Source organism: Nycticebus coucang, chromosome 19, assembly GCF_027406575.1.
Source record: "Nycticebus coucang isolate mNycCou1 chromosome 19, mNycCou1.pri, whole genome shotgun sequence".
Taxonomy (NCBI): Eukaryota; Metazoa; Chordata; class Mammalia; order Primates; family Lorisidae; genus Nycticebus; species Nycticebus coucang.
This window is the reverse complement of record NC_069798.1, coordinates 28,581,009-28,608,028: the sequence shown is the minus strand read 5'-3', so window position 1 is coordinate 28,608,028 and position 27,020 is coordinate 28,581,009. Positions and strand designations below refer to the sequence as shown.

Genomic DNA, 27,020 nt, shown 5'->3' with positions numbered 1-27,020 from the left:
ACCTTAAAGAAAGATGGAGACTTTACCTCTTTAATGTTTACATGGATGGAACTGGAACATATTCTTCTTAGCAAAGTATCTCAAGAATGGAAGAAAAAGTATCCAATATACTTAGCCCTACTATGAAACTAATTTATAGCTTTCATATGAATGCTATAACCCAATTATAACCAAAGAATATGGGGAACGGGGAAAGGGATGGCAGGGGAGGGGGGAGGATGGGTGGAGGGAGGGTGATTGGTGGGACCTCACCTACAGTGTATCTTACAAGGGTACATGTGAAACTTACTAAATATAGAATATAAATATCTTAACACAATAACTAAGAAAATGCCAGGAAGGCTATGTGAACCAGTGTGATGAAAGTATGTCAAATGGTCTATAAAACCAGTGTATGGTGCCCCATGATTGCATTAATGTACACAGCTATGCTTTAATAAAAAATATAAATAAATAAATAAATCACAAAACTTCTTCATGTCTTCGTGGTAGTGATGCTGCTGCCACCATTTGCCCAGGGTGTGGCAAGCACTTGTGGGTGGCACTGTGCCTGGACCCTCACACACTGTCTCCCTCAGTGCTGGTGTTGCAGCCCTTGGTCCTCACTGTTAGAAATGCACAGACCTAACTTGCTCGTGGACATACAGAGGCCAGGCTACAACTGGAAGCCCAGTTCATCTGATTCTAAGACACATACTACCCCACTCTGCCTGTTCTTTGAGCCCACACGTCAATATCCAATGTAATCATTTAATTTTTAAAAATTGGATCCAGTACTGATGAAATATTTATTTCATCCTCACAACAATTGTCAGAGATTTTATCTCCTACTTTGGATAAATGAGGACACTGAGGCTCTTGTGTTTAAGAAGTGAGGCCATGTGTGTAAGGTCACACAGCTTCTAGGGGTAGGTTGACTCTAGAGCCTGTGTTCTCTCTTCAGCCCAGAGCTGTGCTTGCTAGTATTCCATGCACCTGGAGCACAGTAAGTCCCCAGCTGAGGACAGCCAGTGTCACTGGAGCCACCGGAACACAGAGGTTGAACACAGGCAGCCAAGCAGACCTGCAGTTAGGCAGACCTGAGTGCAAATCTCAGCTCTGTCGTATACTCCCCACAGGACCTTGGCCAAGCAATTAAACCAGAGTGCCTCAGTTTTCTTATTTATTAAGTGGGCACAGTAATTCTGATCCAGAGGTTACTGCATGTATTAAAGAAGATAATATCTGCCAAGTGCTTTGCTCAGTGCCGGTAGAAGGTGTCAGCATTAACTGCTTAGTGGAAATTTACTTTTTAAAAAGTCAATTGCCTAATGTGACAAAATAGAACTTTTCAATTTGACAGACAGATGTGGGTTTGACTCCTAGCTTTGTATCCCTAGCTAAGCTCATAAGCCTCTTTAAGTCTCATTTTCTCATTCTATAAAGTAAGGACAATGTCATGTGTCAGGAGGATAAATGAGATAACCTACGTTAAGTACCTTGCCCACGGCAGGTGCTCGACAATGGTCGCGACAGGGCCTGAATATAACTCAGCTGCAGAATACCCCAAAATCCCTCCATCTCAGGAAGACATGGCAGGGAGAATACTGTGACTCATAATTAACACAAGCTCTACTTTCAGACAAAAATCCTCAAACCTAATCCCTAGGCTCCATCCATTCATCTACCTATCTACCCCTTCCTAGATGACATCCTCACCCATACACACTACCCACCAGGAGACGCCTGATAGAGAACAGGGGACAATAGTGCTCAGAGGGCTCTCCAAAGCTGTCCCATGCCAGCATGGAAATGGCCACCTGCTTGAATCACCCACCAGGCTATAGTCACACTCCCACTTGGATAATCAGAACCAGCTCTCCCCATTGGAGCCCTCTACCAGGCGATCACAGGAAGACCCACAGACCATCCTTAATTAACCATCCACCTGCTTCTTCATTCACCCATCAACAAAATCTGCTGTCAATTTGCTACGTTTCCCCAAAAGCAGCCAGCATGCACCTCAAATGGGAAGGCCCCAGAAGATGTTCCATAGAGCAATCTAGCATCAGGTCCCTAGCCCAAACTGCCACCACCTCCAGCCTCAGACCCAAGCTTTGTGCCCTCAGCCCTGTGGAGGCCCCAGGCCCCACCTTGATGGTCCTATCACAGAGCCCTGCCCAACAGGGCACCCAGGCCACAAACACACACAGATGGTTCCATCATAGATTCACACAACAACCCCCAAGCACTGACAGTCTGCTTTAAAATGCACCTTTAAATGGCATTCTCCTCACTTTCAGAGCTTTATAACTGTTTACATTTATATTCCACTTACTGCCTTCTATTCTTCCTGAAAAAAAGAAAAACCAAAGAAATTCATCTCTGAGGTAAACGAATCAAACTTAAGAAATATCTGTCAACCCTAGATTGTTTCTTCAGTCAACAAATAATCTAGGGTCTCCTACAGGTGACAAAATGTACTGGGCTGGGCATGACAGTTTATTGTCAAGTGTGCAAGAGCACGCTGCCCTGCACAGAACCCAGATCGCACAGGTCTTCCCAGAGTGGGACCAGCGCTTCAAGCCCAGAGCAGAGCAGACTGGCAGCTCTGGGCCCAAAGCTTCCTGCTCCTCCTGGGCAGCTCCAAAAGCCAGAGGCGACAATGCATGATTCTAACCAGTCAAAGCCCATTTCCAGGGACTTCCCAACCTAAAGCCTGACACGAGAGGCCAGACAGCCAGCCGGGCAGGACAGAAGCCTAGAAGGAATAAGGAAGCTCCCGCTCCATCTGCAGGGGTCAGAGGGCTGGCTCGCAGGAGGAATTCCAGTACATTCCTAAACACAGTCAGCTCTGCAAGGGTGAAGACCATTTTCTCAGCTGATTTCTCATCCCCTAAGGCAATCTGTGAACCACACTGGAATTCAGCCAGAACACTGTCCCCCATCCCCGCAGCCTAGTGACAATTCCCTTAGAGAAAACATTTCAAAAGTCATTTATTTAGATGTTTTGGCAGCACTCCTCAGACCAGCAGGGCTGCACTGGCCTCAGCAATCATCCCTCCAGAGAAGATGCCATCAAATGCCCACAAAGCAGAGCACCAGGCCAGGCAAGAAACTCAGGGAACTAACCGGAAGATTCTAAGCCTAGCCCCATGCTTCCTTAGCCTCTGTGGACCACCTTTCCAGACCCCACCGTGGCTCAGGAGGGGTAGTAAGGGCCCAGGAAACCATGGATGGAGGAGGACCAGGCTGCAAACTCAAGTCAGTGAACAGGGTTCATGTCTTTAAAGATGACTGAAGTAAACAGGAATCCTTTTTAGTTTTGCAGAGCTCATCTCTAATGATCTTCGTAGCATTTTACAACTTTTGAAATACTTATGAATACTTTAAGAGTGTTATTAAGCTGACCATCAACTCTAAAGGAGAGTCTTTTTTGAAGGCTAAGAGATGACTGAAGCGTGGGCAGGTTGCCTAGCACCATGCCTGGCCCCACAATTTCTCCCATCCTGGCCAGAGAGTCTCTTTCTGCCTACATGCCCACAATACAGTTACTGGGATTACAGATAAATCACCTTACTTCTGAATAATTAGCAACAAAATCTGTTCTATTTCTTTCAGAGACAAAATAATGAACAAAACCTTTAAATGTTCTCCTTAGCTATTCTGTAGCTATTATTCCAGCATATGAATTTGAGGCAATAGTACTTGTAATAAATTCTCCAGTGCCTTTTTTTCCCCTTCATTTAAATTAAATCATGGACTGGTTGCAGACTTTCCTAAATTATTAATGCTTTCTACATATTCCCCCCCCACACTAGACTTTTTTCTTTTTAGACAGAGCTCACTATGTCACCCAGATTGGAGTGCAGTGGCACAAACATAGCTCACTGTAACCTAGAACTCATGGGATCAAATTATCATCCCACCTCAGCCTCCACAGAAGCTGGGACTATAAGTATACACCACCATGTCCAGCTATTTTTTTTTTAATTTTTTGTAGAGATAGGCTCTATGTTGGCCAGCTTGCTCTTGAACTCCTGATCTCAAGTGATTCTCCTGCCTCAACCTCCCAAAGTTCTGAGACTACAGTTGTGAGCCATTGCATCTGGCCCCTATTAGGTATTTCTAACAATAGAAATAGTAAGATGTGAAAACTACATGGATGTATACCTAAACCTTACCCACCATTTGCCAGACATTTTGAGCCATCCATACTCTTTTTCAACTCCCACACCCTCTGGATATTTTTAGTAATAAAACAAATAATTTTGTTCCCCATTATAGACTTTGATTGTTTAGTGTCAAGATAATTCTTGACAACTTAATAGTTATCTCTTCATGGGGGCAGCCACAGGGAGTCACTAGAACTCGCATCACACCGAAAAGCAGCCAGATCTGTGAGATCTGGAGAACATTTGTACAGAAGCTCTGGTTAGAATCATTCAAAAGCACAACAGTTTCCTTGCCAGGGATCATTTTCTGGATACAACTTATGTTTTTTCTGGGGAGCACCTTTGGAGTCTAATTGCTAGCACATGATTTAAACTCATAATACCTGCTTTAGGTATCCCTATCAGTGTGAATACATTCCCTATTATAAATTTTTCTTAGCCAGAATTTCCTGTTCCTTATTAAGTAATTGAGCAGGATGTAAACATTAGGAGAGTGCAACGCAAACGCACTGACAGTGGTTCTAAAGCAATGTCCAAATCCCATTATCCAACACCTTGAGATGTTTAAAGGTGAAAGGTAACAAAGCTCTAAAGCAGTAATAAATAATTCAAATAAAGTAAAATGGAAGGGGGGATAGAGTACAGATATGAAATGAAGCAGTCTTAAGAGCCCCTGAGATCTATGCTTTACTTTTCCATGATTCAATTTATATTTGTTCACATCCATTCTTTTCTTGGTGCCTCTTTAATTTCTATAGCTGCCTTGAGTTTGCCAGCCATATGTAGAATGTTCTCATCCCCTGCGGTTATGTTTATCTGCATGTGTGTATCTGTCAGACACACATAGTGTGCTTCACATAGCACTCTCACATGGAATTTTTAATTTGCTCATCAAAACCACCTTCTAAGGCGCAGTTCTCAACCTGTGGGTCACAACCCCTTTGTAACAATGAAAATACTTCCTGCATATCAGATATTTACATTACAATTCATAACAGTAGCAAAATTACAGTTATGAAGTAGTAGCAAAAATAATTTTATGGTTGGGAGTCACCACAACATGAGGAACTGTATTAAAGGGTCGCAGCATTAGGAAGGTTGAGAACCACTGCTGTAGATGGTACGGCCACTTTTTAAATTCATTCTTTAGTTGTTCTTTCCACTTCTAGTGAGGACTCAGTCCTGACCTATATATCATGAAACTACATAGCATTTGTAGAAAGATATGACAGAAATGAATAGTCACCAGTATTTAAAGACTAGACTCTCACGTAGGTCAACAAATCTGGCATGGTGTTTTAAAACCTCGTGTCCTACCAAAGCAAAGAGACAACCTACACAATGGGAAAGGATATTTGCATATTTTCAATCAGACAAAAGCTTGATAACTAGGATCTATAGAGAACTCAAATTAATCCACATGAAAAAAGCCAACAATCCCATATATCAATGGGCAAGAGACATGAATAGAACTTTCTCTAAAGATGACAGACGAATGGCTAACAAACACATGAAAAAATGTTCATAATCTCTATATATTAGAGAAATGCAAACAAACAACCCTGAGATATCATCTAACCCCAGTGAGAATGGCCCACATCACAAAATCTCAAAACTGCAGATGCTGGCGTGGATGTGGAGAGAAGGGAACACTTTTACACTGCTGGTGGGACTGCAAACTAGTACAACCTTTTTGGAAGGAAGTATGGAGAAACCTCAAAGCACTCAAGCTAGACCTCCCATTTGATCCTGCAATCCCATTACTGGGCATCTACCCAGAAGGAAAAAAAATCCTTTTATCATAAGGACACTTGTACTAGACTGTTTATTGCAGCTCAATTTACAATCGCCAAAATGTGGAAACAGCCTAAATGCCCACCAACCCAGGAATGGATTAATAAGCTGTGGTATATGTATACCATGGAATACTATTCAGCCATTAAAAAAAGTGGAGACTTTACATCCTTCATATTAACCTGGATGGAAGTGGAAGACATAATTCTTAGTAAAGCATCACAAGAATGGAGAAGCATGAATCCTATGTACTCAATTTTGATATGAGGACAATTAATGACAATTAAGGTTATGGGGGGGGAAGCAGAAAGAGGGACGGAGGGAGGGGGCTGGGGCCTTGGTGTGTGTCACACTTTATAGGGGCAAGACATGATTGCAAGAGGGACTTTACCTAACAATTGCAATCAGTGTAACCTGGCTTATTATACCCTCAATGAATCAATAAAAAAAAAAACAATAAAAAAAAAAGAAAAAAAAACCTCATGTCCTTTCTCCCCTCCTATCTCTTTGGAGGGTGGGGGGATGGACACATCTGTCAATGACAGTCTGATAAGGCAGCAGCCCACACAACGTGGAGAGAGGTTGACGGGCCGACCTGCCACAGAATTCTCCTCCCCCTGCCCAGACCAAGGGCTTTTGAGACACATGAACACTCTGTGGAGTCTGCCACCTGGGAGCTGTGACAGATTAATAGGAAACAGATGATGAGAGATGCCTATCTGATTAACCCACTGAACTTGTTTTTACCTAGAAAACAGGACCATGGGCAAAAACAGGTCACAGACTTGATGAGGTGGGCATAAAAGGAAGGAGATTTTTTAAAAAGGCAAAGCACTGAAGTCTCCTGCTGTAAGGAGAGACGCAGGATTTCAAACCCATCTCATACTGAGGCTGCACTTGGCCACTCAGGGGGCTTCACAGGAAGATGACTGTCTTTGGAGGAATCAAAGAGGGTTTCCAGGGTTTCTAACATCAAAGGACAGAAAATAGGAAGTACAACCCAATGCACCTGACCCCATAAGGGACAGGCACAGCCAGAACACTGGGCTTGGCCTCCACAATGTTCCAGGACAGGGCAAGGTGGGAGACCACACACAGAGAGCCCAAAGCTGCCACCTGGGCGGAGTCATGACAGGGGCACAGCCAAAAGCAGGCAGGACCAGCCAGAAGCTTGAGCCAAGTCCTGGAGTCAGAGGAGTCAGAGAAGGCAGAGAAGGGGGGCAAAGAAAGGAAAGAACAGAAGGCTTAACTGTTTTCCATTCACATGGGGGGAGGGAGACAGCTGCCCCTGTGAGAAGCCTACAGTCAGCATCCAGAGGAATCGGATGCCCAAGCTCAGACCTGTCACCGTGCAGGCCTCACATGTCTCAGTACCCACAATGCAGTGGCACCGCATCTTCATCAGCTGACAAAGAAACATCACCCAGGTGCTGTCAGGCCCAAGAGTTTCAAAAAGGCAACTTGTTGTTTCACAAAAGAAACCTCTAGTATTTATAGAAATTCCAAACTGGCACCGAGCGAGGAGGCAGGAAGGAGCCCACTGGAATCCAGCTCATGCTCCAAAATTCAGGGTTCCTCTGCAACCCACCTGAAGGGCAAGTGCAATATCAGAAAGGAAGCTGAAGGGGAGCCCCCTGTGGCCCCCCTGTGGAGGGCCTGGACACCAGAAACCAGCACAAGGTGACGGTACAGGGAAAGACACCCAGAGGGAGGGGACAGTTGTACCCAGCCTGGTCAGAAAGCTCGAAGTGGGAGAGGACAGAGGAACCATGCTTGAAGAAGGCAGGCAGAACCTGAGATGTGGACTAGGAGCAAGGCAGAGGGGAGGGGCTGGGGTCCTGGATTACAGCTCCATTCCCCTCTCACACTCTGAATACAGATGCCCAGGGCCTTCTACACTGTAGCAGCAGGGGGTTCAGACACATTAGACAAAACCTGCACCTCCCCCGAGCACCTGAGCTGTCACCCACAGGGCACACATGCACGCACACACACACTCCACCTCCATCACCACCAGTGCAAGCCAGTGCTAAGACTGCACAGAGACCCAAGGGGCCACCTCCCTAAATCAGCCAGGACAAGACAAACCCCCTCAGTAACTCTTGCACTAGAAGGCTCTTCTTGAAGAAACATTCCACTGGAATTCACCTCTTTGCTACAACAGCATAGTACAAAGCACATGGCTGTATCACTAAGCTTGTGGGAAAAAATGCTTTGCAAATTATATATTGACACATCCTTCTGTCGATGTTTCTGCTGCTGGAAATTGACTACTCTGCTACTCAGGCGAAATGAGAAGCCGCCCTCTCATCACTTAGTCTTTAAAAGTTGTCTCTGTGACATTACTGTCTAGGCGACAAGATACATCTCATGCCGAGATCAGCCACCCTACAAGCCTCTGCCTGCCTCGTCTCTACCCTCAGAGGAGGCTGTGTCATCTCAGGGTTAGGGAAAAAAGCCTATGAAGATAAACCCTTTGTGCCAGGGTGGTCTTTCACAGCTCCAGTATAAATGACACTTTGGAATCTTTAGCCAAATTTTACCCTTGCATTTAACTCATTGCTGGACATGTGAAAGCACTGGTCTTCTGTGTCCCACAGACTCAGTCACCAGGGTTGATTTTCTTAATGGGGAGACAGGATCTGCTTCTGAAAACTGACATGTGGAGGTTTTAAGCCAAATAAAATGCCTTCAGTCAGTCAGTAGCAAATACTTATACTAGCTTTATCATCCTAAAGACTGCAAACCTTATTTTTTTTTAATCTTAGATTCCATCCCTTACTCCACAATTCTTCAATTCCTTTTCTCTTCATGATGAGATTTAGTCATCAGAGCCAGGTGGTCCTCTCAACATTTTTCTGATTTCTGGAAACAGGATCACTTTGCAGGGACCAAAAACATTATTTTCTCTAGCTAATCTCTTAAAATGCAGCCTTCTCATGCCTATCATAGATTTTCTCCCCATACCTGTGCACTGATGCCCACTATATGACTACTGATAATTTCTTTGAGGGATCGAAGCTAGATTAGGAAGGCAAGTCACACACTGCTGCAATATGGCACATCAAGTCATCACATTAAGAATCTAAAAAGAAAAATTACAGCAAAGAGAAGCACAGAGGTAGAAAAGTGTGAGGCCTTTCTATACCAAAATCTCATTCCAACCTCCTGCCAAATGTTTCAGACCACTGCACTATCAGAAAGACCTGTCTCGGCTGCTAGCTGTGACCATCAAAGCAGAGTCCCTGTGGCTCGCATTTTCTGTGAGGTTTGCTGGGTTGCTAACCATGGGGCCCTGCCCTCTTCTCATCCCAACAGTGCAGGGTTCCAAAGTTAACACTGGACATTCCAAAGGCATGTCACCTCCAATTCATCAACACATAGTCCTAGATTCTAAACATTCCTATGCTTAACAAAAACAGGAATGAAGGAGAGAGAATGTATGGTGAAGAAAACACTATTTTGGAGAAACTTACTTGACAGCACTTTGATGCATTAGACCAAAGCTGATCCTGGAGCCTTCCAGCCCAGTCATAGGTGAGAAGACCAGTCATGGTCTTCAGGAAAGTTGCATGTGTTGCTAGGCTAAGACATCAGCCATTGTGTTGGACACCTGTAATAACTCAACTATTTCTTATAAAGAGGGGAAATAATCTGAAAATCAGCAGTAGGAAATGGAATGAGCAAGAGGGCTTTCAATACACAGAGAAACTTTGCTATCTTGGGTACTGATAGTAATTTATACAGCCAAACCTTCTCATCCAACATACTCAGGCCTGAGGCAATTAATAGTAAAAACCTGAATTAAGTGTAATATCCTTTAAAAACAACATATACACACACCTTAAAACTTCACCGTAACTGACACCTATGCTGGTTAACATGACATACCTGTGACACGTCACGTGGCTCTCTACATAAGGGCCTACGCGCTGGGGTTCCACTGGGATCTTCTTTCACTAACCGCACCAGTAACAAAATCTGATTTCCACTGTCAGCTTCTTGGAAATCAAGCAAGAACTGAAGACAACTGTGAAGAGTAGGAGCCGCCCAGATTTTTACAATACTCCCCCCACACCTTTCACAGTTGCCATGACCCACTTACATCAACAGAAATGCTTTTGTGGTGACAAATTTTGAGTCTTTTCCGAAACATTCAATTAATTTTCAAACTCGCATTTAATTAGTTTCTAAAATATTTAGGTTCCATTGCATTAAATTATCTAATTCCAATAACTAGTGTGATTGGCATTAAGAAGTGCGAGAGCCAACACACTGCCCTTGTGAGCGCCCAGGTCAGCCCTGAAGCAGGACAGCACGAAGTCAAGTGCCCTCAGCACCTGTTACCTGAGACTACAGCATGCAGCAGCTAGTGCAACCAGTTGTAGAAAAACTCCTATACTTAAAACATGTACTTGCAGCACATACTGCAAAAGAGAAAATTTTTTTAATTTCAGATTAACATGCAGGTATAAACATAAAGCATATAAAATTTTCTTCACCCTACATTCTCTCTCCTTCATTCCTGTTTTTGTTAACATATAAAATTAAGTTACAATGTTTGCATTGCTAGGTAAAGTCCCTGTTGTAGCTGTGTCTCACACCCAGGAGGTGTGTCAGATACCCTTACATTATGCCCATCATATGGGAGCACACCAATCCCCCTTTTTCCTCCTCCTCTCCCCAACCTGAATTGAGTCTTTCAAAGAATAAATTTTCTTAAAAGGAGTTAGCTTATTTGAATTTTGATTAACCATTTTAACGTAAGTCTGCTTTCTGCCTTACTATTCCTAGGAAATACAAATTCATACTTGTGGTCCAAGTCTCTTATGGTTATCAGCTATATGTCAGTGTTTAACTCCCACAGTATTCAACAGCATGTTATATGCCTGGATTTCTTCTAGATTCGAGATGAAGATGGAGGAAGTTTAATCCCAAGTCATGGCCATAGTCTTTTTCTTTAGGTAGATAGAATCTACATATTTGAAATAACTGGAAAAAATATGAAGCAGATAATAAAGAAACTGTTGAAATAAAATCAAGTACCTACATAAGTTGTACAATCACTCAGTGCTACATGTGGTCAAGTGAATGGTCAATGCTGGCTGAAGGTCCTACAGATCTTACTTCTAATCCAACAAGTTTACAAACCTTCCTGACACCCCAATCTTTCAGACCCTGGGGTTTATGAGTCACCTGCACAATCATTCTCATGTTCTGGCTTCAGAGGAAAACAAAAGTTGTTACTCAGACCTCACCATGTGTCATAGCAAATGAAGTAAAATTACATGGATTCCCCTTCATGTCCAGCTCCCCTCCCCTTCCCAGGGTCTCCAACAGAGGAGCAGAGAGAAGGAGCAGCCAGAAACAATCCCTCCCACTCTACCCACAAACACTACACTCCAGGTGCAGACTGGGACTCAACAGGATGGTTTATGTTCTCCTAGAGTCCCTAATGAAGACCCTGACATCTATTAAATAAAAGCAAACTCATTCAGATGTGAAAAGCTTCTATGTATAAAGTGAATTCTAATTTTTATTATTCTTTTTATAATATGATATTCTTACCTCAAGACTAGAAGAAACCAGGCCATAGTTTCAGAGAGCATTCACATGGAGGTTGTCTACTTAGCATGAACTGTTGCTGTTACTGCCACTAATCCATGTCTCTAGGTGGAGAGACCAATGGGTCTAGGAAAACAAATGGCTGCAACAACAGCCCCACCAGCCTCCCTGGGTGACCGTAGCAAGCTGTCTGCATCACAAATGTATCTGCTTGCTTAACACCATTTTGCTCTGTATCCACGTGTGCTCCCATCCTGCACTTACCCAAGATTTCCCTTCTAAACACCTAATGGCAACCTGGAGCCTCAGACATAACTTCCCCACAAGCAAGCATCAAAGTCACCAGCAGACACATGAAGGGTCACTTCAGCAGGCTGGAGGTTTGCACTGGTGGCTCGTGATAAGACTTCATCTCTCTCAGCACCATTAAGAACAGCCTCACCAAGAATCTGTCTTATCTCAGGCCCCAGCCACCAAGCAAAGAGCAGAGGAAGTCAGAATGAAACAGGGCTCCAAAAAGTACTCTAAGAGCCCATGAGAAGGGCTAGACCAAGCAAACAGAGTAACAGTGAATACTGTGTCCCCACAAGTGCCGTTTCATATTACGCGTTTAATCTCTTAGGGCAGATGTCACTCACCGATGCAGGCATGGACCCTCACTGACAGCTGCGTCCTTAGGATGATGCTGTGCTTCTTGCCCCGCCTAACAGAGACAAGAGACAAAACATGGCTATCAGAGGAGTCAGGACAGTGGACACCTCCCATGCTGTCTACCAACAGAAGGGTTCTGACACACCCAGCTGAGAGAGGCCTCAGGTAAGCAAGGACCTTAACCGAACAAGAATCTATCCGGCAATAATGTTGACATCACAGGTCTTTAATGAAAATAAAATAAAGTTTGACTTTGCTGGATTGGCACCTGCATTTTACCGCCAAGCCCCATCAACTCATTCTGTCCACAGAGTGTGTGTGTAGTCATACTTGACCATGTTGGGAAAAGTTTAAAATCTGTGCCCATGAAGTGAAATCCCTGGAATGTAGCAACATAAATCTGCTTGATCATTCCCAGGCTATTTTTATCTTTTTTTTTTCTTTTGAGATAGGAAAAGGGAACACCACAACCCGAAGGGATTGCTGGGTATTCAGAGCCACTTTGCTATGTATCAATTCAAGACTTCTATGACTTTTCTCTTGTAATCCTACAGGAAGATGACAATCTATAACAGGAGGCTCACAGACTACTGTTTATCAAGAATCACAGACTGTTTATCAAGAATGCCAATGCACACCACACCCCATCTCACCTCTGCTGCTTTCTCACTTCATTTCTCATGAGGAAGAAAAAGGATGGACCTCCCCAGTCTACTCCCTACAGCCCATCTTGCTTCGTGCAGAGAAGTAAAACACAAAGGAGTGGGTGAAAGAAGGTAAATGAGAGAAAACGTGAGTCCCGGCTACCTGGGGGAGAAACAAAGGCTTTGAGGTTTGGAGAAAAGCAGAGCCAGCCGACAACAGGGCAGTAGGTAGTGTGGTGGGCCTCTCAGTGGCTGGATGTTCTTCCCATCCTCACCTCTTCCCACTGTGGCGGAATTAATAACAGAACTTGGTGGTGCTTTCCTGCCTCCTGGTTTTGTGGATGTGCTGGAGAGAAGGGAACACATACTCTCACCCTGGCACACCATTAATATGGAGATTATAAATTCACAGTTAACAACTGCATCAATTATATTTTTTTATTCTTGAGCCCAGATGAGAAGGGGAAGCGTGGTTTAAACAACAGTTTTTTTTGATTCTTTTAAAGAAAAAAAGGAAAACCAGTTTCACAGACTTGGAAAATTATGCAGTAGCCTCCAGCCAGGCAGCTGCCTGCAGACAAAGAATCTGCATTCAGCATCCCTTCAAACTACAGTGAGCCCTCAAATTTACCTTGTTTGTCCATTGGTTGGTTTTAAGTTTTCTACGTGCAAGGCACCTGCTGTCAAGAAGCTTACAACAAACATACAGTGCCTACAGACGACAAGCTTGAGATCCCTTATAAACAAAGATTTCTGCAAAACTTTATTCTTCACAGAAAATCTTTCATTCTCACAAGTCCTGACATTAACAGCCCATCAACTCTTGTGGTCATAACAAGGTTCCAGGTAAGTCCATTGAATTGAGTTATAGACAGCCTTTTGTTTGACCTGCCAAGAAAGGTGTTCTATGGGGCAAGGGGGCAACCACTAGGAGCAGAAAACCAGTGAAACTCTGATGGTGGCCAGACTCCAGTTATTAGAAATAGTAAATCATAGTCCTCCAACTTCAAGGATTCTCTGTAATTCATATCAGTAGCAGTTATAAGTCAATGGTAAATGTCAAAGGGCAGGCAAAGCATGTGCTCAAGGTGCCCAGTGGGAGATAAAGCATGGGATGGCCAGGGAAGATATTTCAGAATACCTAAGTTGTGGAGAATTTCGGGCAGTATTCATTGACAACCCCTACTTTTTTCTTCAAACAACTGCAAAGCTGCCATTTAAGTAAGGCTTGTTTTCCCACCAGAATTGTCTGGTCCTGCAATGAGTATATAGGGCAGTCACTCAGGAATTCCAGGCCCCTGAATGGAAAAAACAAGGATGGTCTTCCCAAGGAAGGCCAAGCAAGCCTGGAGCAGTCACCTTTTCTGGGCTTCTGTGCTAAAAAAAACCAGGCAATTGCATTGGTTAAGCTAAACCCTAATGGAATTCAAGAAAGCATAAGATTAAAAAGGCCTCCTTTTCAGTAGTTTTATCATTTATAATTTCTGTTTTAATATTCTACCTCCTCCCTTATCTGTTCCTATACACAAAGCCCTACAATTGAAGAAACCTGTGTGGAATTGGGAACCAAGGAACACGAAGCAGACTAAGGGGAGAGAAGAGTCAGGTAACCAGGCCCCAGATCGCAGGGGTTCAGGGAAGGGGGGCCACCATGGCAGAGGCAAGGGGGTGGAGAGTGCGGCAAGGTTGCACCAGTCCACAGAAGGTGCCATTCCTCCCTCCCCACCACCACTTTCACCCACCTCTAGTGTAGGTACTACAGTTATACCCATTTTGCAGATGAGGAAAGGAGGAAAGCTTGGAGGCATGATGTGACCTGCATACACGGTTAGTGGAAACAGACCCAGGACTGAAAGCGTAGTATCTTACTCCATGGTCATCTACACCACCATGATCATATAACCTCCTCCAGGTCTCACAAAGGATAAAGAGTCCCTACTTGTTTAGGTAACTCATACAACCTTAATACTAAAACCTAACCAAAAAGATACACATAAAACCTAAGATGCAAAAATCTACAAAAATCTTAATAAACCAAATTATATGTGAAAATAATGCCATAGGACCAAATAAGATTTACCCTAAAAATTCAAGAACTGCAAAAATTCCAATACCATGTTTATATATATTATTAGTATACCACATATACATATACATACATGTGTGATTCTTTCTGGGTTCTTAGGAAAAGCCTTATTTATTCCTGTGGTGTTTTCACATATGTATAATGTATATATACACACATACATAAAATAGAAAATAGTTATCTATTTTCAATTGCACATGAACTTTATGGCCACCCTGTGTGTGCACATAAACTATAACAAACAGAAGGACATTCATCATAACATCCCTTTAGATTGGATAGTTTCCCTCCACCACGTTTTTTTCTAATAACTGGCTAATGCTGACATATTGAAGAAAATTTGATGTTTATGTCTTTCTTTTACATATAGGCATCTCGCTGCTATTACTGATTCTCGAAGTCTTTTTGCTGATTCTTTTGGATTTCTTTAGAAAAACAGTATCTTACGTTTAAAAATTACTACCATATTTTGCCCTGTATAATGCACACCTGTGTATAATTTACACCCATGTTTTGGCCTAAACTTTCAGGAAGAAAATCCTTTATTCATTTTTTAATTCAAATTTTTGTTTCCATTTAGGTACTTATTTTTTGTATGACAAAGAAATTTTAGCATTTATTTTTTAGCATTATGGAACAAGAAATAACTGAACGAGCAAGAAATGGCAAGTACGTTTGAGGTCTTGGTAAGACATTTTCGAGCCTGTTTCCCAGTGAATCTATTTAAAAGACAACATGAAAGTCAGATAGAGAGCCACAGTATGCGAGCCTGAAACTCCAAGGTGGACGGACAGATGGGTTGTGTCAGTTTCCACATGGACCCAATAAAAATAACCCAGAGTCCCTTTAGTCACTCTTTCTCACTTCCATTCTCTCATTGTCCTGTCCAGTTTTTCTCAGATGGATGGCTGTACTTTTTTATTTAATGAGTACTGTATTTTTTGGAGATGGGACTATAGTTGTATCTTCTGTAGGCATACTACAACATAGCCCAAAAGTCGCCCCTAAGGTCACTATATATAGGGAAAACGGTAAATTGTAGCTAAATGTACCTTTATTTACAAAATATTCATTACAAATTTTACAAAGATGTAGCCAAAACAGAGAATATTTTGAAAATTTTGTAAATAAAGGTACATTTAGCTATAATTTCACATTTTTCCTATTATGGTGACTTTTGGGACACCCTGGATAAATACAGGATTAATACCAGCATGTATAATGCTCACCCTTATGTTTCCCTCAAAAATTTGGGCAAAAAGGTGCATATAATACATGGCAAAATATGGTATTTTATCCTTGACTTTCCAGTAAGTACACCCTTTTCCTTTTTCATGGCTAAAACCTATAAAGCAAAATTAAATAATCATGGGTATATTTCCTCCCACAATGGGATACTGTGTCAGTTTGGGTTCAGAAAACATTAAATTTTATGGAATGTTTATCATGTGCCAGATGACCTTCTGAGTACTCTAAATAGATTCAGTTTTCACAAAATTCCTGTGAGGTAGATAACATTATTGCCATTTTACAGATCAGGAAATTCAGGCCCAGAGAGTTAAGCAATGTAGGGGAGGTCACACAGCAAGGAAGTGACGGAGCTCAGCCTCAACTCAGGTAGTCCGACCAGAGCCCCCAGCACCCCCCTGCAGCTGCCTCCCAGGTGTGCTCCGTCCTTCATGCCCTACACATTCCCTGCTGCCTGCTACAGCATGAACTCTACACAATGCACAAAGTACTTGCTGCTCTAAGCCAGCAACACGGAAATCCCACCTGCTGTTCCCATCTGCTGGCCCACCCTGTAGATTTCAGACCTGCCAGTTCACACAATTACACAAGCCAATACTTAAAAATAAATCTCTCTAGGGCGGCGCCTGTGGCTCACTGAGTAGGGTGCCGGCCCCATATACTGAGAGTACCTGGTTCGAACTTGCCGGGGCCAAACTGCAACAAAAAAATAGCCGGGTATTGTGGCGGGAGCCTGTAGTCCCGGCTACTCGGGAGGCTGAGGCAAGAGAATCAGCTTAGCCCAAGAGCTTGAGGTTGCTGTGAGCAGTGATGTCACCACAGTCTACCGAGGGTGACAAAGTGAAACTCTGTCTCTAAAAAAAATAAATAAATCTCTCTAGATAGATGGAATATATTTATCGATAGATAAATAGCAACCCTATGGGTTCTATCTCTTTGGAGAGGCCTGTAAACTTTGGTATCCAGCTTCATGGAGCTTCCACATTCCAAAGATAAAAATCAGTGAGAGGCTGTCAATATGAATTCACCGTTAACCTTAGTGGTCCCTTTCTCCCTAGTACAGGCATTCTGGATCATTTTCCCAGACGCCACTCCTTCTGAGGTTTTTGTTTGGTTGGTTGGTTGGTTTTTAGGGGGGTTTTTTGTTTGTTTGTTTTTGTTTTGCACTGAAGGAAATAGGAATGTGCCAAGTACCAGAATCTGGTAACCCAGAAGGTGAATACTTGTCCTGAAAGTTCCCAGGGAGACTCAGATTCCTTTCCTATCAGCAGAGCCACTGCCAGGGAAACATCACCAGCTTCTGAACAGACACTCTTCAGAACAGGCGACTACAACCAATCAGCTGCACACACTCAAGGCCAATGCTAACCCAAGCACTGAGGGAACTGTCTAAAATAGATGGGCAATTCAACAAGACTCCAGTCAAGGGAGGCACGCACGTGCATCAGTCCAGGGACTTGATGGTGCCACTACTAAAGGAACTTTCCAAAACTTCCTGGTTTCTCAAAATACACAAGTTTCTCTTAGATACTATCTATGTCCTTGGGAAAATAAAGTCTGGTTTAACCAAGCAAGGCTCACAGAAACTTGTGTTTTAGTTCTGTTTCTAAAGGAATATTTTTACAACACAGAGACTTTTGTGACTAAGAACAAATGCTCACAATTTACTGAGTACAGTATAGCCAAAATGGCTCTTTCTAACAACCAACACTGGAACTGATGCCCCCAAATATTCCTCCACTCAAATTAGAAGAACTAAATTATGGTTTTGGTCAAGGACAGAAACATGTATTTGACCATCTGGCAGGAGCAGACCAGGGCCCCTCAGCAGTTGCCCCAGGAATGAAAAGCCCTTAGTAAGCTCCTGGAGTTGTGAGGCTCGACCAGACTTCCATCTCAGGGAAAAGGGGATGGAGGACTGAACCTATCATCAGCTAGTAAAAGGATTGTGCTAACTAAGATTAATTTGGTCAAAAGCTAACAGTCCAAGCAAGAGAGAGCCAGTTGCCACTACATTCATCTCTAGACACGTTCTGTTCTCCCCTGGGAGAGTATACAGGTGAGAAACAGACTAATGCCACAGCTGTGTGATCTTAGGTAAGTTACTTAACCTAAGCCTCGGTTTCCCTGTCTGTAAAATCAGATAACATCTACCTTCTCTCCTGAGGGTGTGAGGTTTCAATCAATTAATCAATACCATGCTGTGGGCACTCCTGACATGGGGTAGCTCTGGATATTTTAAACAACATTTTGGTCAGTGATATCACTGTTCTTTCTCTTAGCCACTTCTCTCTATTTCTATCTAATGTCTATGTATCTTCTCACTCCATCTTCGCAGCCTTTTTTCATTCCTCTTACCTCTCTCAACTTTTCCCCTTTCTCTTTCCTCCTCTTCTGCCTATTTGAGAATCTACAACCAGTCTACTTGTCATGCAATGCTCTTTCCTGTTCTTCAATTAAAATTCAAGTGACTTACCATTCTAATTTTTTCAAGGAACTACACTAAAGTTTGTCATTCCTGTGCATGCAACACTGGGTGCACTGGTCTCTGAAGACTCAGTCAAATCCTTTAACGAGAAGGCCTGAGGAGTCAGATGCACAGGGCCGTGTCTGAAGCATCCTGCAGGACACGTGCTGCAGCCCAAGTGTGTAGCCTGTGCACCTGAGCAGAGGGCATGGTGAGAAGGGACCCAGCAAAGCCCTACCTCCTGGACACTTGCTCAGACAGGCTGCTCTGGTCCCCTCACCTCTGGCTTCCACAAGATGACCTGAGGCTGAAAGAATGCACTTTCTTACTGAACTCAAGTCATGGTCCACTCCGCCAGTGTTCTCTCTTCACAAAACATGGAACTTCTCCCGGGACCCAGCCCACCCTGTCACCAGCTCAGAGTCTCTTCCACAGTCATTCCTTGGAATCTCTTTCTTAAGTGATAATTAGGTATAATTTAGAAGCCATAAAACCCACCTATTTATGTGCATAATTTACTGATTATAGTATATTTATAGATCAGCACAGCAACCACCACCTTCTAATTTTGAACTATTTCATCTCCTCAGAAAGAAACCCCATGCCCACCTGCAGCCACTCCCTGTTCCCACACCCAGCTATAGGAAACTGCCAAGCTCTGCTGTCCCCATAGATTTGCCTTCTCTGGACATTTGATACAAATGGAATTATACAACGTGCTGCCTTTTGGGTCTGGCTTCTTGCACTCAGCTCAATCTTCAGGGTCCCCACATACCACATACATTTGATCCCATTCTGTCTCCTGTGTTTTCACTTGATCAATTATGTCTTTTTGAGATACATTTTTAATTTTGATGAAGTCCATATCTATTTTTTCTTATTATTTGTGCTTTTGGTGTCATATCCAAAAGACTATTGCCTAACCCAAAGTCATGGAGACTTGTTCCTGTATTCTTCTAAGAGTTTTATAGTTTGGACTCTTACACTTAGGCCCGTGGCCCATTTTAGTTACTTTTTGTGGATGGCGTGAGGTCTCTGATAGTCACTGGATCCCTCCCTTGTCTTCCATCCTCAGATCTCCCTAATGACATGAAGCTCTTGCTCAACCAGTTCACAGCTCCTGGGAAACTCTGCTGACTCCCCTTCTTACCACCACCCCTAGCTTCTGTCCTCAATGACCCTACACTTCCTCCCTCTCCAAAGACACCCTCAGTCTCCTCCTTACCACCCCTGGCCTTGCCTCGCTTTTCTTACAACCTGACTTGATGGCATGGTATCCTCACTGCTCATTCTGTGAAGTTTCCTCTCTCCTTTCAAGGCAGCCACTGCTGGTTACCTACCCAATACCCATTTTCCTTTTCTGCCTAAGAAAGAGTACCCAATTTTGTTTAGGGTGGCCATGTACATTCTCCACAAGGTGGCACAGTGAACTATAGGTGGAAGTTGCTGATAGAACTTTGGGAAAGCTCTTTAAAAGGGGCAAACCCAGCCAGCTCCAACATCTGCTCTTCACTTTTTCCAGCTAGGGGAGAGATCATCAGCTGTCACTGTATATTCACAGTAACAGAAGGAGAGGTTAGCTGCACACAGCCCCATGACTGCATGAGCCTCAGCACTGGTTAATGGCCTATAAGTGAAAGCTGTGTGCCCAAGAAACAGGCAGGCACTCATTTTGTCCCTTTCTTTCTTTCTTTATGGAGGCTGGAATGCAGATGAGAGGGTAAGAGCTGAAGCAGCCACCCTGGATCCAGAGATGGAATTCTCATTTTGAGGTTGGTGTAACTATTTAGCAGTCCCAAAGATGACTGACTACATTTGGAGTCAAACACAAAAAAGAAAATTTTGTCTTACTTAAACTCACATATTTTGGAGGAATTCTTGTTTGCAACAGAGAAGACTGTATCCTAACCAGTACACACCTTCCTGCCTTGATGGGGGCAGAGGGGCAGCCACGTTGTAACAATGATGCAGCTTGAAACACCAAAGCCAGACTGCAAGGATGGCAGATAAGCCTGGGTTCCAAACAGCAGCATGGAATCAACATATTGTCCATGAAACCATTTAGTTATCCTCTACTCAGGGTGGTTTTAGATTTACAGAAAAATTGTACAGAAAGTAGAAAAAGTTCCCACATGCCCAAACACCCCCTCATCCAGCTGCTCCTATCAATAGTTTGCCTTAGTGGTTACATTTGTTACAATATATGAACCAATATTAACATATTATTAGTAAGTCCACAGTTTACATTAGGATTTACTATGTTGAACAGTTTTACAGGTTTTCACAAGTGCATCATGTTCTGTTCTGACATTAATAATATACAAAGTAGTTATACTGTCCTAAAAATCCCCTGTGCTACCAACTCATCCCTCCCTCCCTGTCCCCCACCTCCAGCAACCACTGGATTTTTACTATCTCTATAGTTGTTCCTTGTCTCAAATGTCATATAATTAGAATCATACAGTACATAACTCCCGCAGACTGGCTTTCACGTCACAAGATAATACATAAACTATATATCTTTTCTACCTTGATAGCTCATTTCTTTTTACCACTGAATAATTCCCCCATACACACATACTATAGTTTATCCATTCAGCCATAGAAGGCCATCTCGGTTGCTTCCGAATTTTAGCAATGATTGAACTGCGGTAAACATGGTACAGGTGTGGGTGTAGATGCATGTTTACTCACTTGGGTAAAAACCTAGGAGCATGATTGCCGAATCACCTGGTAAGCTTATGTTTAGCTTTACAAGCAGCCTATATTTAGCTTTATGAGAAACTGATTGTCTTCCAAAGAGACTGGACCATTTGCATTCCTACCAGTAACCAATGAGTGTCCTGTTACTCCACATCCTCACTAGTGTTTGGTATTTTAGATTTCAACCATTCTAATAGGTGTGCAGTGATATCTCTTTTTAATTTGCATTTCCCAAGTGATATACGTCCGACATCCTTGCTATCTGAATATCTTCATTGGTGAAGTATTCTTCAGCTCTGTCACCTATTTTATAATCACACTGTTTATTACTGACTTTTAAGAATTGGTTGTATATTTTGGATACACGTTCTTTAACTGTCAAATGTTTTGAAAATATTCTCTCCTACTCTGTGGCTTGTCTTTTCTTTCTCTTAATAGCCAATTTATTGTTGGAGAAGGGAAGATGAGTATTGCTATGTTGCCGATGCTGGTAGAGAACTCCTGGCCTCAAGTGATACTCCCACCTCAGCCTGAGCCACCACACCTGGCCCCTTTTTCAGATTAAAAACATTCTCAGCTGGGTACAGTGGCTCAGTGAGCTTGGGTGACTGGGGCAGGAAGATTGCTTGAGCCTAAGAATTTAAAGACACAGTGAGCTATGATGAGGCCGCTGCACTTCAGTCTGGGCAATGCAGAAACACAGACCCTGTCTCAAAATATAAACTCTGTGTGTGTGTGTACATATAGCAGAACCTCCATAGCTGACCACTTCCCTACATGCACCAGGTGTACGTATCAGTACCGTAGGCCTAGTTCCTTATGTTGACCAGCTCTGTATGTTGAATAGTTTGTTATAATTCCTTGGGTGGTCAGCTTCCAGAGGTTCTACTATGTGTATATAATTTTAATACACGTTTTTCCTTTCTTAAGATGTGTATACATGTTTTGGCACCCTCTGTATACACATACATGCACACACACAATTTTCAAGCCCATTATAACCTAATCATTTGTACCCTCATATTAATCTAAAAATGTTCAAGCCACTGTTATCTGGGTTCTTTGTTACATGCAGCTTAGACTAATCCCTTATTCAGGCACAGTACACAGGTTATGGTTCCAGTGGGTCATATGGGTGACTACTAACTCTCTGGCCCCTACATCCAGGTCCCAGTGGTCTTCTCAGCCCCCTCCTGTGGCTGTCCCTGAGAAAAGAGACCTCCAGATTCAGCAGTCCCCTCCCTCCAATGGGGTTGCCCTCAGCCTCCCTGGTCCTTGAGGCTTCTCACCTGGGTCCCAGGTCAACATTTCTCACTGGCTACCCCACACCTTGAAGCGGCTTGCTGTACCCTCAGTCTAACGTGTACAACACCTCCTTCCCCTCCCCAAATTGCCCATTCCAGAGCCTCACTAATGCTCTGAGTTGTCCACCATTGTGTGCACCAGCTACCTACCATTGTGCGTCCATTCCACCCTCCTGGGTCCCTCTACACAAGCTGGTAGTAGCTTGTGATCCACATACTTCCCCCCCAACACTGGGACACCCCCCAATCCACTCACCTTCTGCAGCCCCAACGTTTAGCCCCATCACATCTTGCCCTTCCCATCCTCACAGTGGGTTTCATCTGACCTCAGCCTCCCTATTCAAGTTCTTCCCACCGCACCCCCAGACCCCTCGTTACTCGAGTTCTGTGAGGCCTTCCTCTCTCTCTAGGTCATTTCTCTCCCAACTCCAGCCCAGAGTCCAGCCTCAGGAGATCTCTGCCCCATCGTGCCAGCTGCTATTTGAAGGTACTGGGGCCTGATTCTACTGTCCATTCAGGGTTTATTTATCTTCGTTTAGACCAGTGGTTCTCAACCCTGTCGCGACCCACAGGAACTGTATTAAAGGGCCATGGCATTAGGAAGGTTAAGAACCACTGGTTTAGACTATCACAGCCTTTTCCAGAATGTGTCTCCCTCGAGTACAAGCTTACACCTTTCACTACGTGCTGGAATCACCTAAGGGCTTTAAAACATCACTGCTGCATGGCAGCATGGGCTGGGCACAGGAAAAGGAATTTGTAAAGTCTTCAGGTGTTTTCAATATTCTCAAGACTAAGAACTTATGCCTAGTCTCCCAGCCAAACGTCAACTACCTGCAATAGCTTTTTTAAACATCAATATTTCAGGTCCCACACCAAACCTCTCGAAGCCAGAACCTAGACATCAGCATTTCTGTCTTGGAGTTGGTACTCACTCAGCCCAGCACTGAAATCGCCCCCAAGGCTCCTTTGGTTTGAAAGGACTAGTTTCCACCCCCACCGTGGCAAGAACCAGGACTTGGTGGTCTGCACTTTGAGCCTTGCACGGATCTGGGAAGACAGGAGACCCCTTACACCTTTCACTGATTTGCCACAAACAGTTCAGCCAACACACCTCTGCCCTCAGCTGAAGGTATGTTACTTAAGAAGATGAGAACATGGGAAGTTCTTCACATCTTCCCTTCCACACCCATGCCAGAATCTCTCTTTTAACTTTAGGGATTTTTTTTTTTTTTTGGTTTTTTGCTTTGGTACAGTTTTTAAGGTTCAGTAGATTTTATGTTCAAAGTGTTTTCAGTGATCTCCCATTCCACCTTCCTAGATGCAGAAGAAACCCAGAAATAGTATATGTGATTGGGTGAGGTTAACTTTTATATTAGATCTTCTGAAAAGGAAAATGCTTCTTATTCCTTAAAATATGACATCCTGCAATGCAAAGACCTCTTTAAGAATCTGATGAAGGCTCTGAAATGCCTCCCTAGCAGAATCCCACATATCTGCAAAGTGCTGAAACCTCAGGGGTCATGGACCCCCCATGAATCTTTGGAACTAAGAAGCGGCAAGCTGAGAAGTTGGGTGTTTAAGAGTCACACCAGAGCCGGTCCCCAATCCCAGTTCCCCTAAGCAGGTCCACCTCAAGGCCAGTGGCTTCACCTATGCCCGCAGATGGACATCCCTTTAGCCCTTCCCACCTCTTCCTGACCACACAGCCAATCATGGTTTCTAAGCCACCAGCCACACATACCCAGGATCCTCCCCCTCAAAATTGTGAGAGTAAGAAGGTGAACAGTACCATATGGGCAGGAAGCAGAAGCTGTCTTCAGAGCCGATTCTCTGGCACAGGCCTGAAGGGAGCCACAGCAAGGAAAAGGCCAGTGCCCCATGTTACTGGAAGTTGGGAGACCCTGGGAATGCATGTGCCATGTCCAGCAACCACTCTGGTCCTCACACTGTCCCTGATATACCATGCCTCTCAGGTCCACTCTCAACTCAAGCCATGCTCCCACCTGCCCAGAACAAATCTGCCCTCTGGACTCAATCTAAAAGCCACCTTCTCTGTGACAGTTCCCTGTGGACCTTAACTGGCAGCATTTCCTTTCAGAGGCATTGGGGGTGGTAACAGGCGAACGAGTGAGTGACTCTGGCCCTGCAAGCCTCTGTTGTGGTTTCTTAACTAAAAAATTGAGATTTCAGGGCATCTGACCTTCATAGATCCCTCCAGGTAACTCTCATTTCAATTAATCGTCACCCCAAATTCTGACTGTAATTATATAGCAAGGGCTACTAGTTTTGAGTATTATGTGCCAGGAACTAAATATTCTTAATGCATCATCATGTTTTACCTCAAAACAACCCAAGAAGGCAGTATTATATTATCTCCATTTATAAGAAAACTAAGATTCAGAGAGGTAAAGTACCATCTCAGGGCTGGAGAGGGGACCCATCCACCAAACAGTGCCTAGACCGGCGGTTCTCGTGACCCACAGAAACTATATTAAAGGGTCACAGCATTAGGAAGGTTGAGAACTACTGGCCTAGACCAACTACAAAGCCCAGGTCCCTAACCGTTATGTCACACTGTTCTTTTTGGTTATGAGAGACCCTATGCTCTCTGTTCATACAGGAGAAAAATGGGATTGAGTAAAACTGTCCTTATTCTATAAATAAATTTTATAAATGTCCTCATTTTGTAAACTCCCATCAGAAGTAAAGCAGCTTGCCCAAGGTCGTACAATGGCAGGGTCTGTTTCCACTGTGCTGTGTTATGCTTACTAACTTCCCTGGCCTTGAAAGCCATGTGCAGACCTGGCTATATTTTGTTAACATAATAATCATTTTGTCCTTCCATTTTTAAATGTCTTTCTCTTCCTCTTTGATTAGCTATAGCCTGAGTGATAATTCTAAACAAGTGAATTAATTTTTAGTCTTGGCCTAAAAGTGCAGGGTAACAAAGAAATGAACTCCTCCTGCAAGGAAACTTCATCAGAACACACTATATGAAAAATACCACTGTTTGTACCCAGCCCACCATGCGTCTTCATTAGATGGTTGCAATATTAGCAGATATTTTGCTATAATTAACACAAATAAATAAAGAGGGGAAAATGGAATTTCATTGCTATTTTCATACCTCAAAGGACAAATCTCACATAAGAAACCACTATATTTTAATTCCCGTATATGGGAGACATGAGTTCTTAGGCACACAGATTTAGCCAAATGCCACACATCTGAGAGAGAACATAGAAGAGACCTTCAGTGCAAGTGGTCGTGCTAATGTGCCCAGGCACCTCCCACATGCATGTGGGGGCTCAGCCTGCAGGCATTTCCAGCTCCAGTGAGCTGCCTCATGCCTCCAGGGCGCAGTGATGGTAAATAACCTTGGGGGCAAGAGAAGTGATGTGGCAATGCTAAGACAATACCACCCTTCTGCAACCTAAGCCAAGGGCAGATGGGCCTCTCTGCCAGGAGATCAATGTGCCTTGTTCACATTCTTTCAGACAAAATGGACTAGGGCTGAGTCCCTATGAAAGGAGACCATTTCAAAGACAGAAAACCTCACCCTGGGGTAAGTGTGGGGCACATTTATCAAATAAGTAGCTACCCAACATCTTTGGGGCTACCTTCCTTTGTTTTCAGTTGCCCACATCTTTAGTTCCACCTTCTTGTCTTGCCATAACTCATTTTCCCAGCATCTCTTCTATCAGGGTGCAGAAATGGGATTCAGGCACCAGCTATTAGAGGGACCCATGGCCAGGTGATGATACAGAAGGGAACAAAGTGAGAAAGAAAGTCCCAGGATTTACTCTGGTGAGCTGGCAGCAGGATGCCCTGGCTCCCTGGGAACAGCTGTGGAGGAACTGCCAGCATCTAGACACAGGTGTTGCCAAGATGAGCTGCAGTGTCAGTGATGAATGACGGCAGCAAGGTGTCTTCCCTGGAGTCACCCTGCAGGGTGCTGCTCCAACTGGAGGCAGTGTTTTAGACCAGGACCAATGCCTTATATGAACCAATCTCACATCATCAAAGGTTAAGTGGACGTGCTACACAGAACCGGAAGTGTCTTTGCCCAGAAGTTCCTGAGATGGCAGAGAAGTACAATCTTGGGAACAGTCACACCTGTGTTCAAACTTGGTTCCCTCTGTTGCTGGCCCTGATGCCCTAGACATGAAATGCAACTCCTGACCCTCAGTTGTCTGAAATGAAAAATAGAGACTATAAAAATCCAATTATATGACTATTATGAGAATTAACTATAAAACAAAGATACTACGAATATGGAGCCTAGATGAGTGCTTGGCATAGCAGGTGCTCTAAAGATGTTATTTTCTCCCCTACTCTTTATTCTTATACCGTTATCTAACAAATTAACACTTTTTCTGAGCTGCCATCTCCAAATCCCTC

At 43.6% G+C, this 27,020-nt stretch overlaps 1 protein-coding gene across 9 annotated transcripts in view; it reads right to left on the bottom strand.

Moving 5' to 3' along the window:
* The window catches only part of FHOD3 (formin homology 2 domain containing 3), a 584,424-nt gene that overhangs the window by 500,160 nt on the left and 57,244 nt on the right, over positions 1-27,020 (bottom strand). For all 9 annotated transcript variants that reach the window (XM_053571099.1, XM_053571100.1, XM_053571102.1 and 6 more), the window contains exon 3: positions 12,152-12,216. In XM_053571099.1, the coding sequence (XP_053427074.1) occupies positions 12,152-12,216 (65 nt within the window). The remainder of the gene's footprint in view (positions 1-12,151; positions 12,217-27,020) is intronic.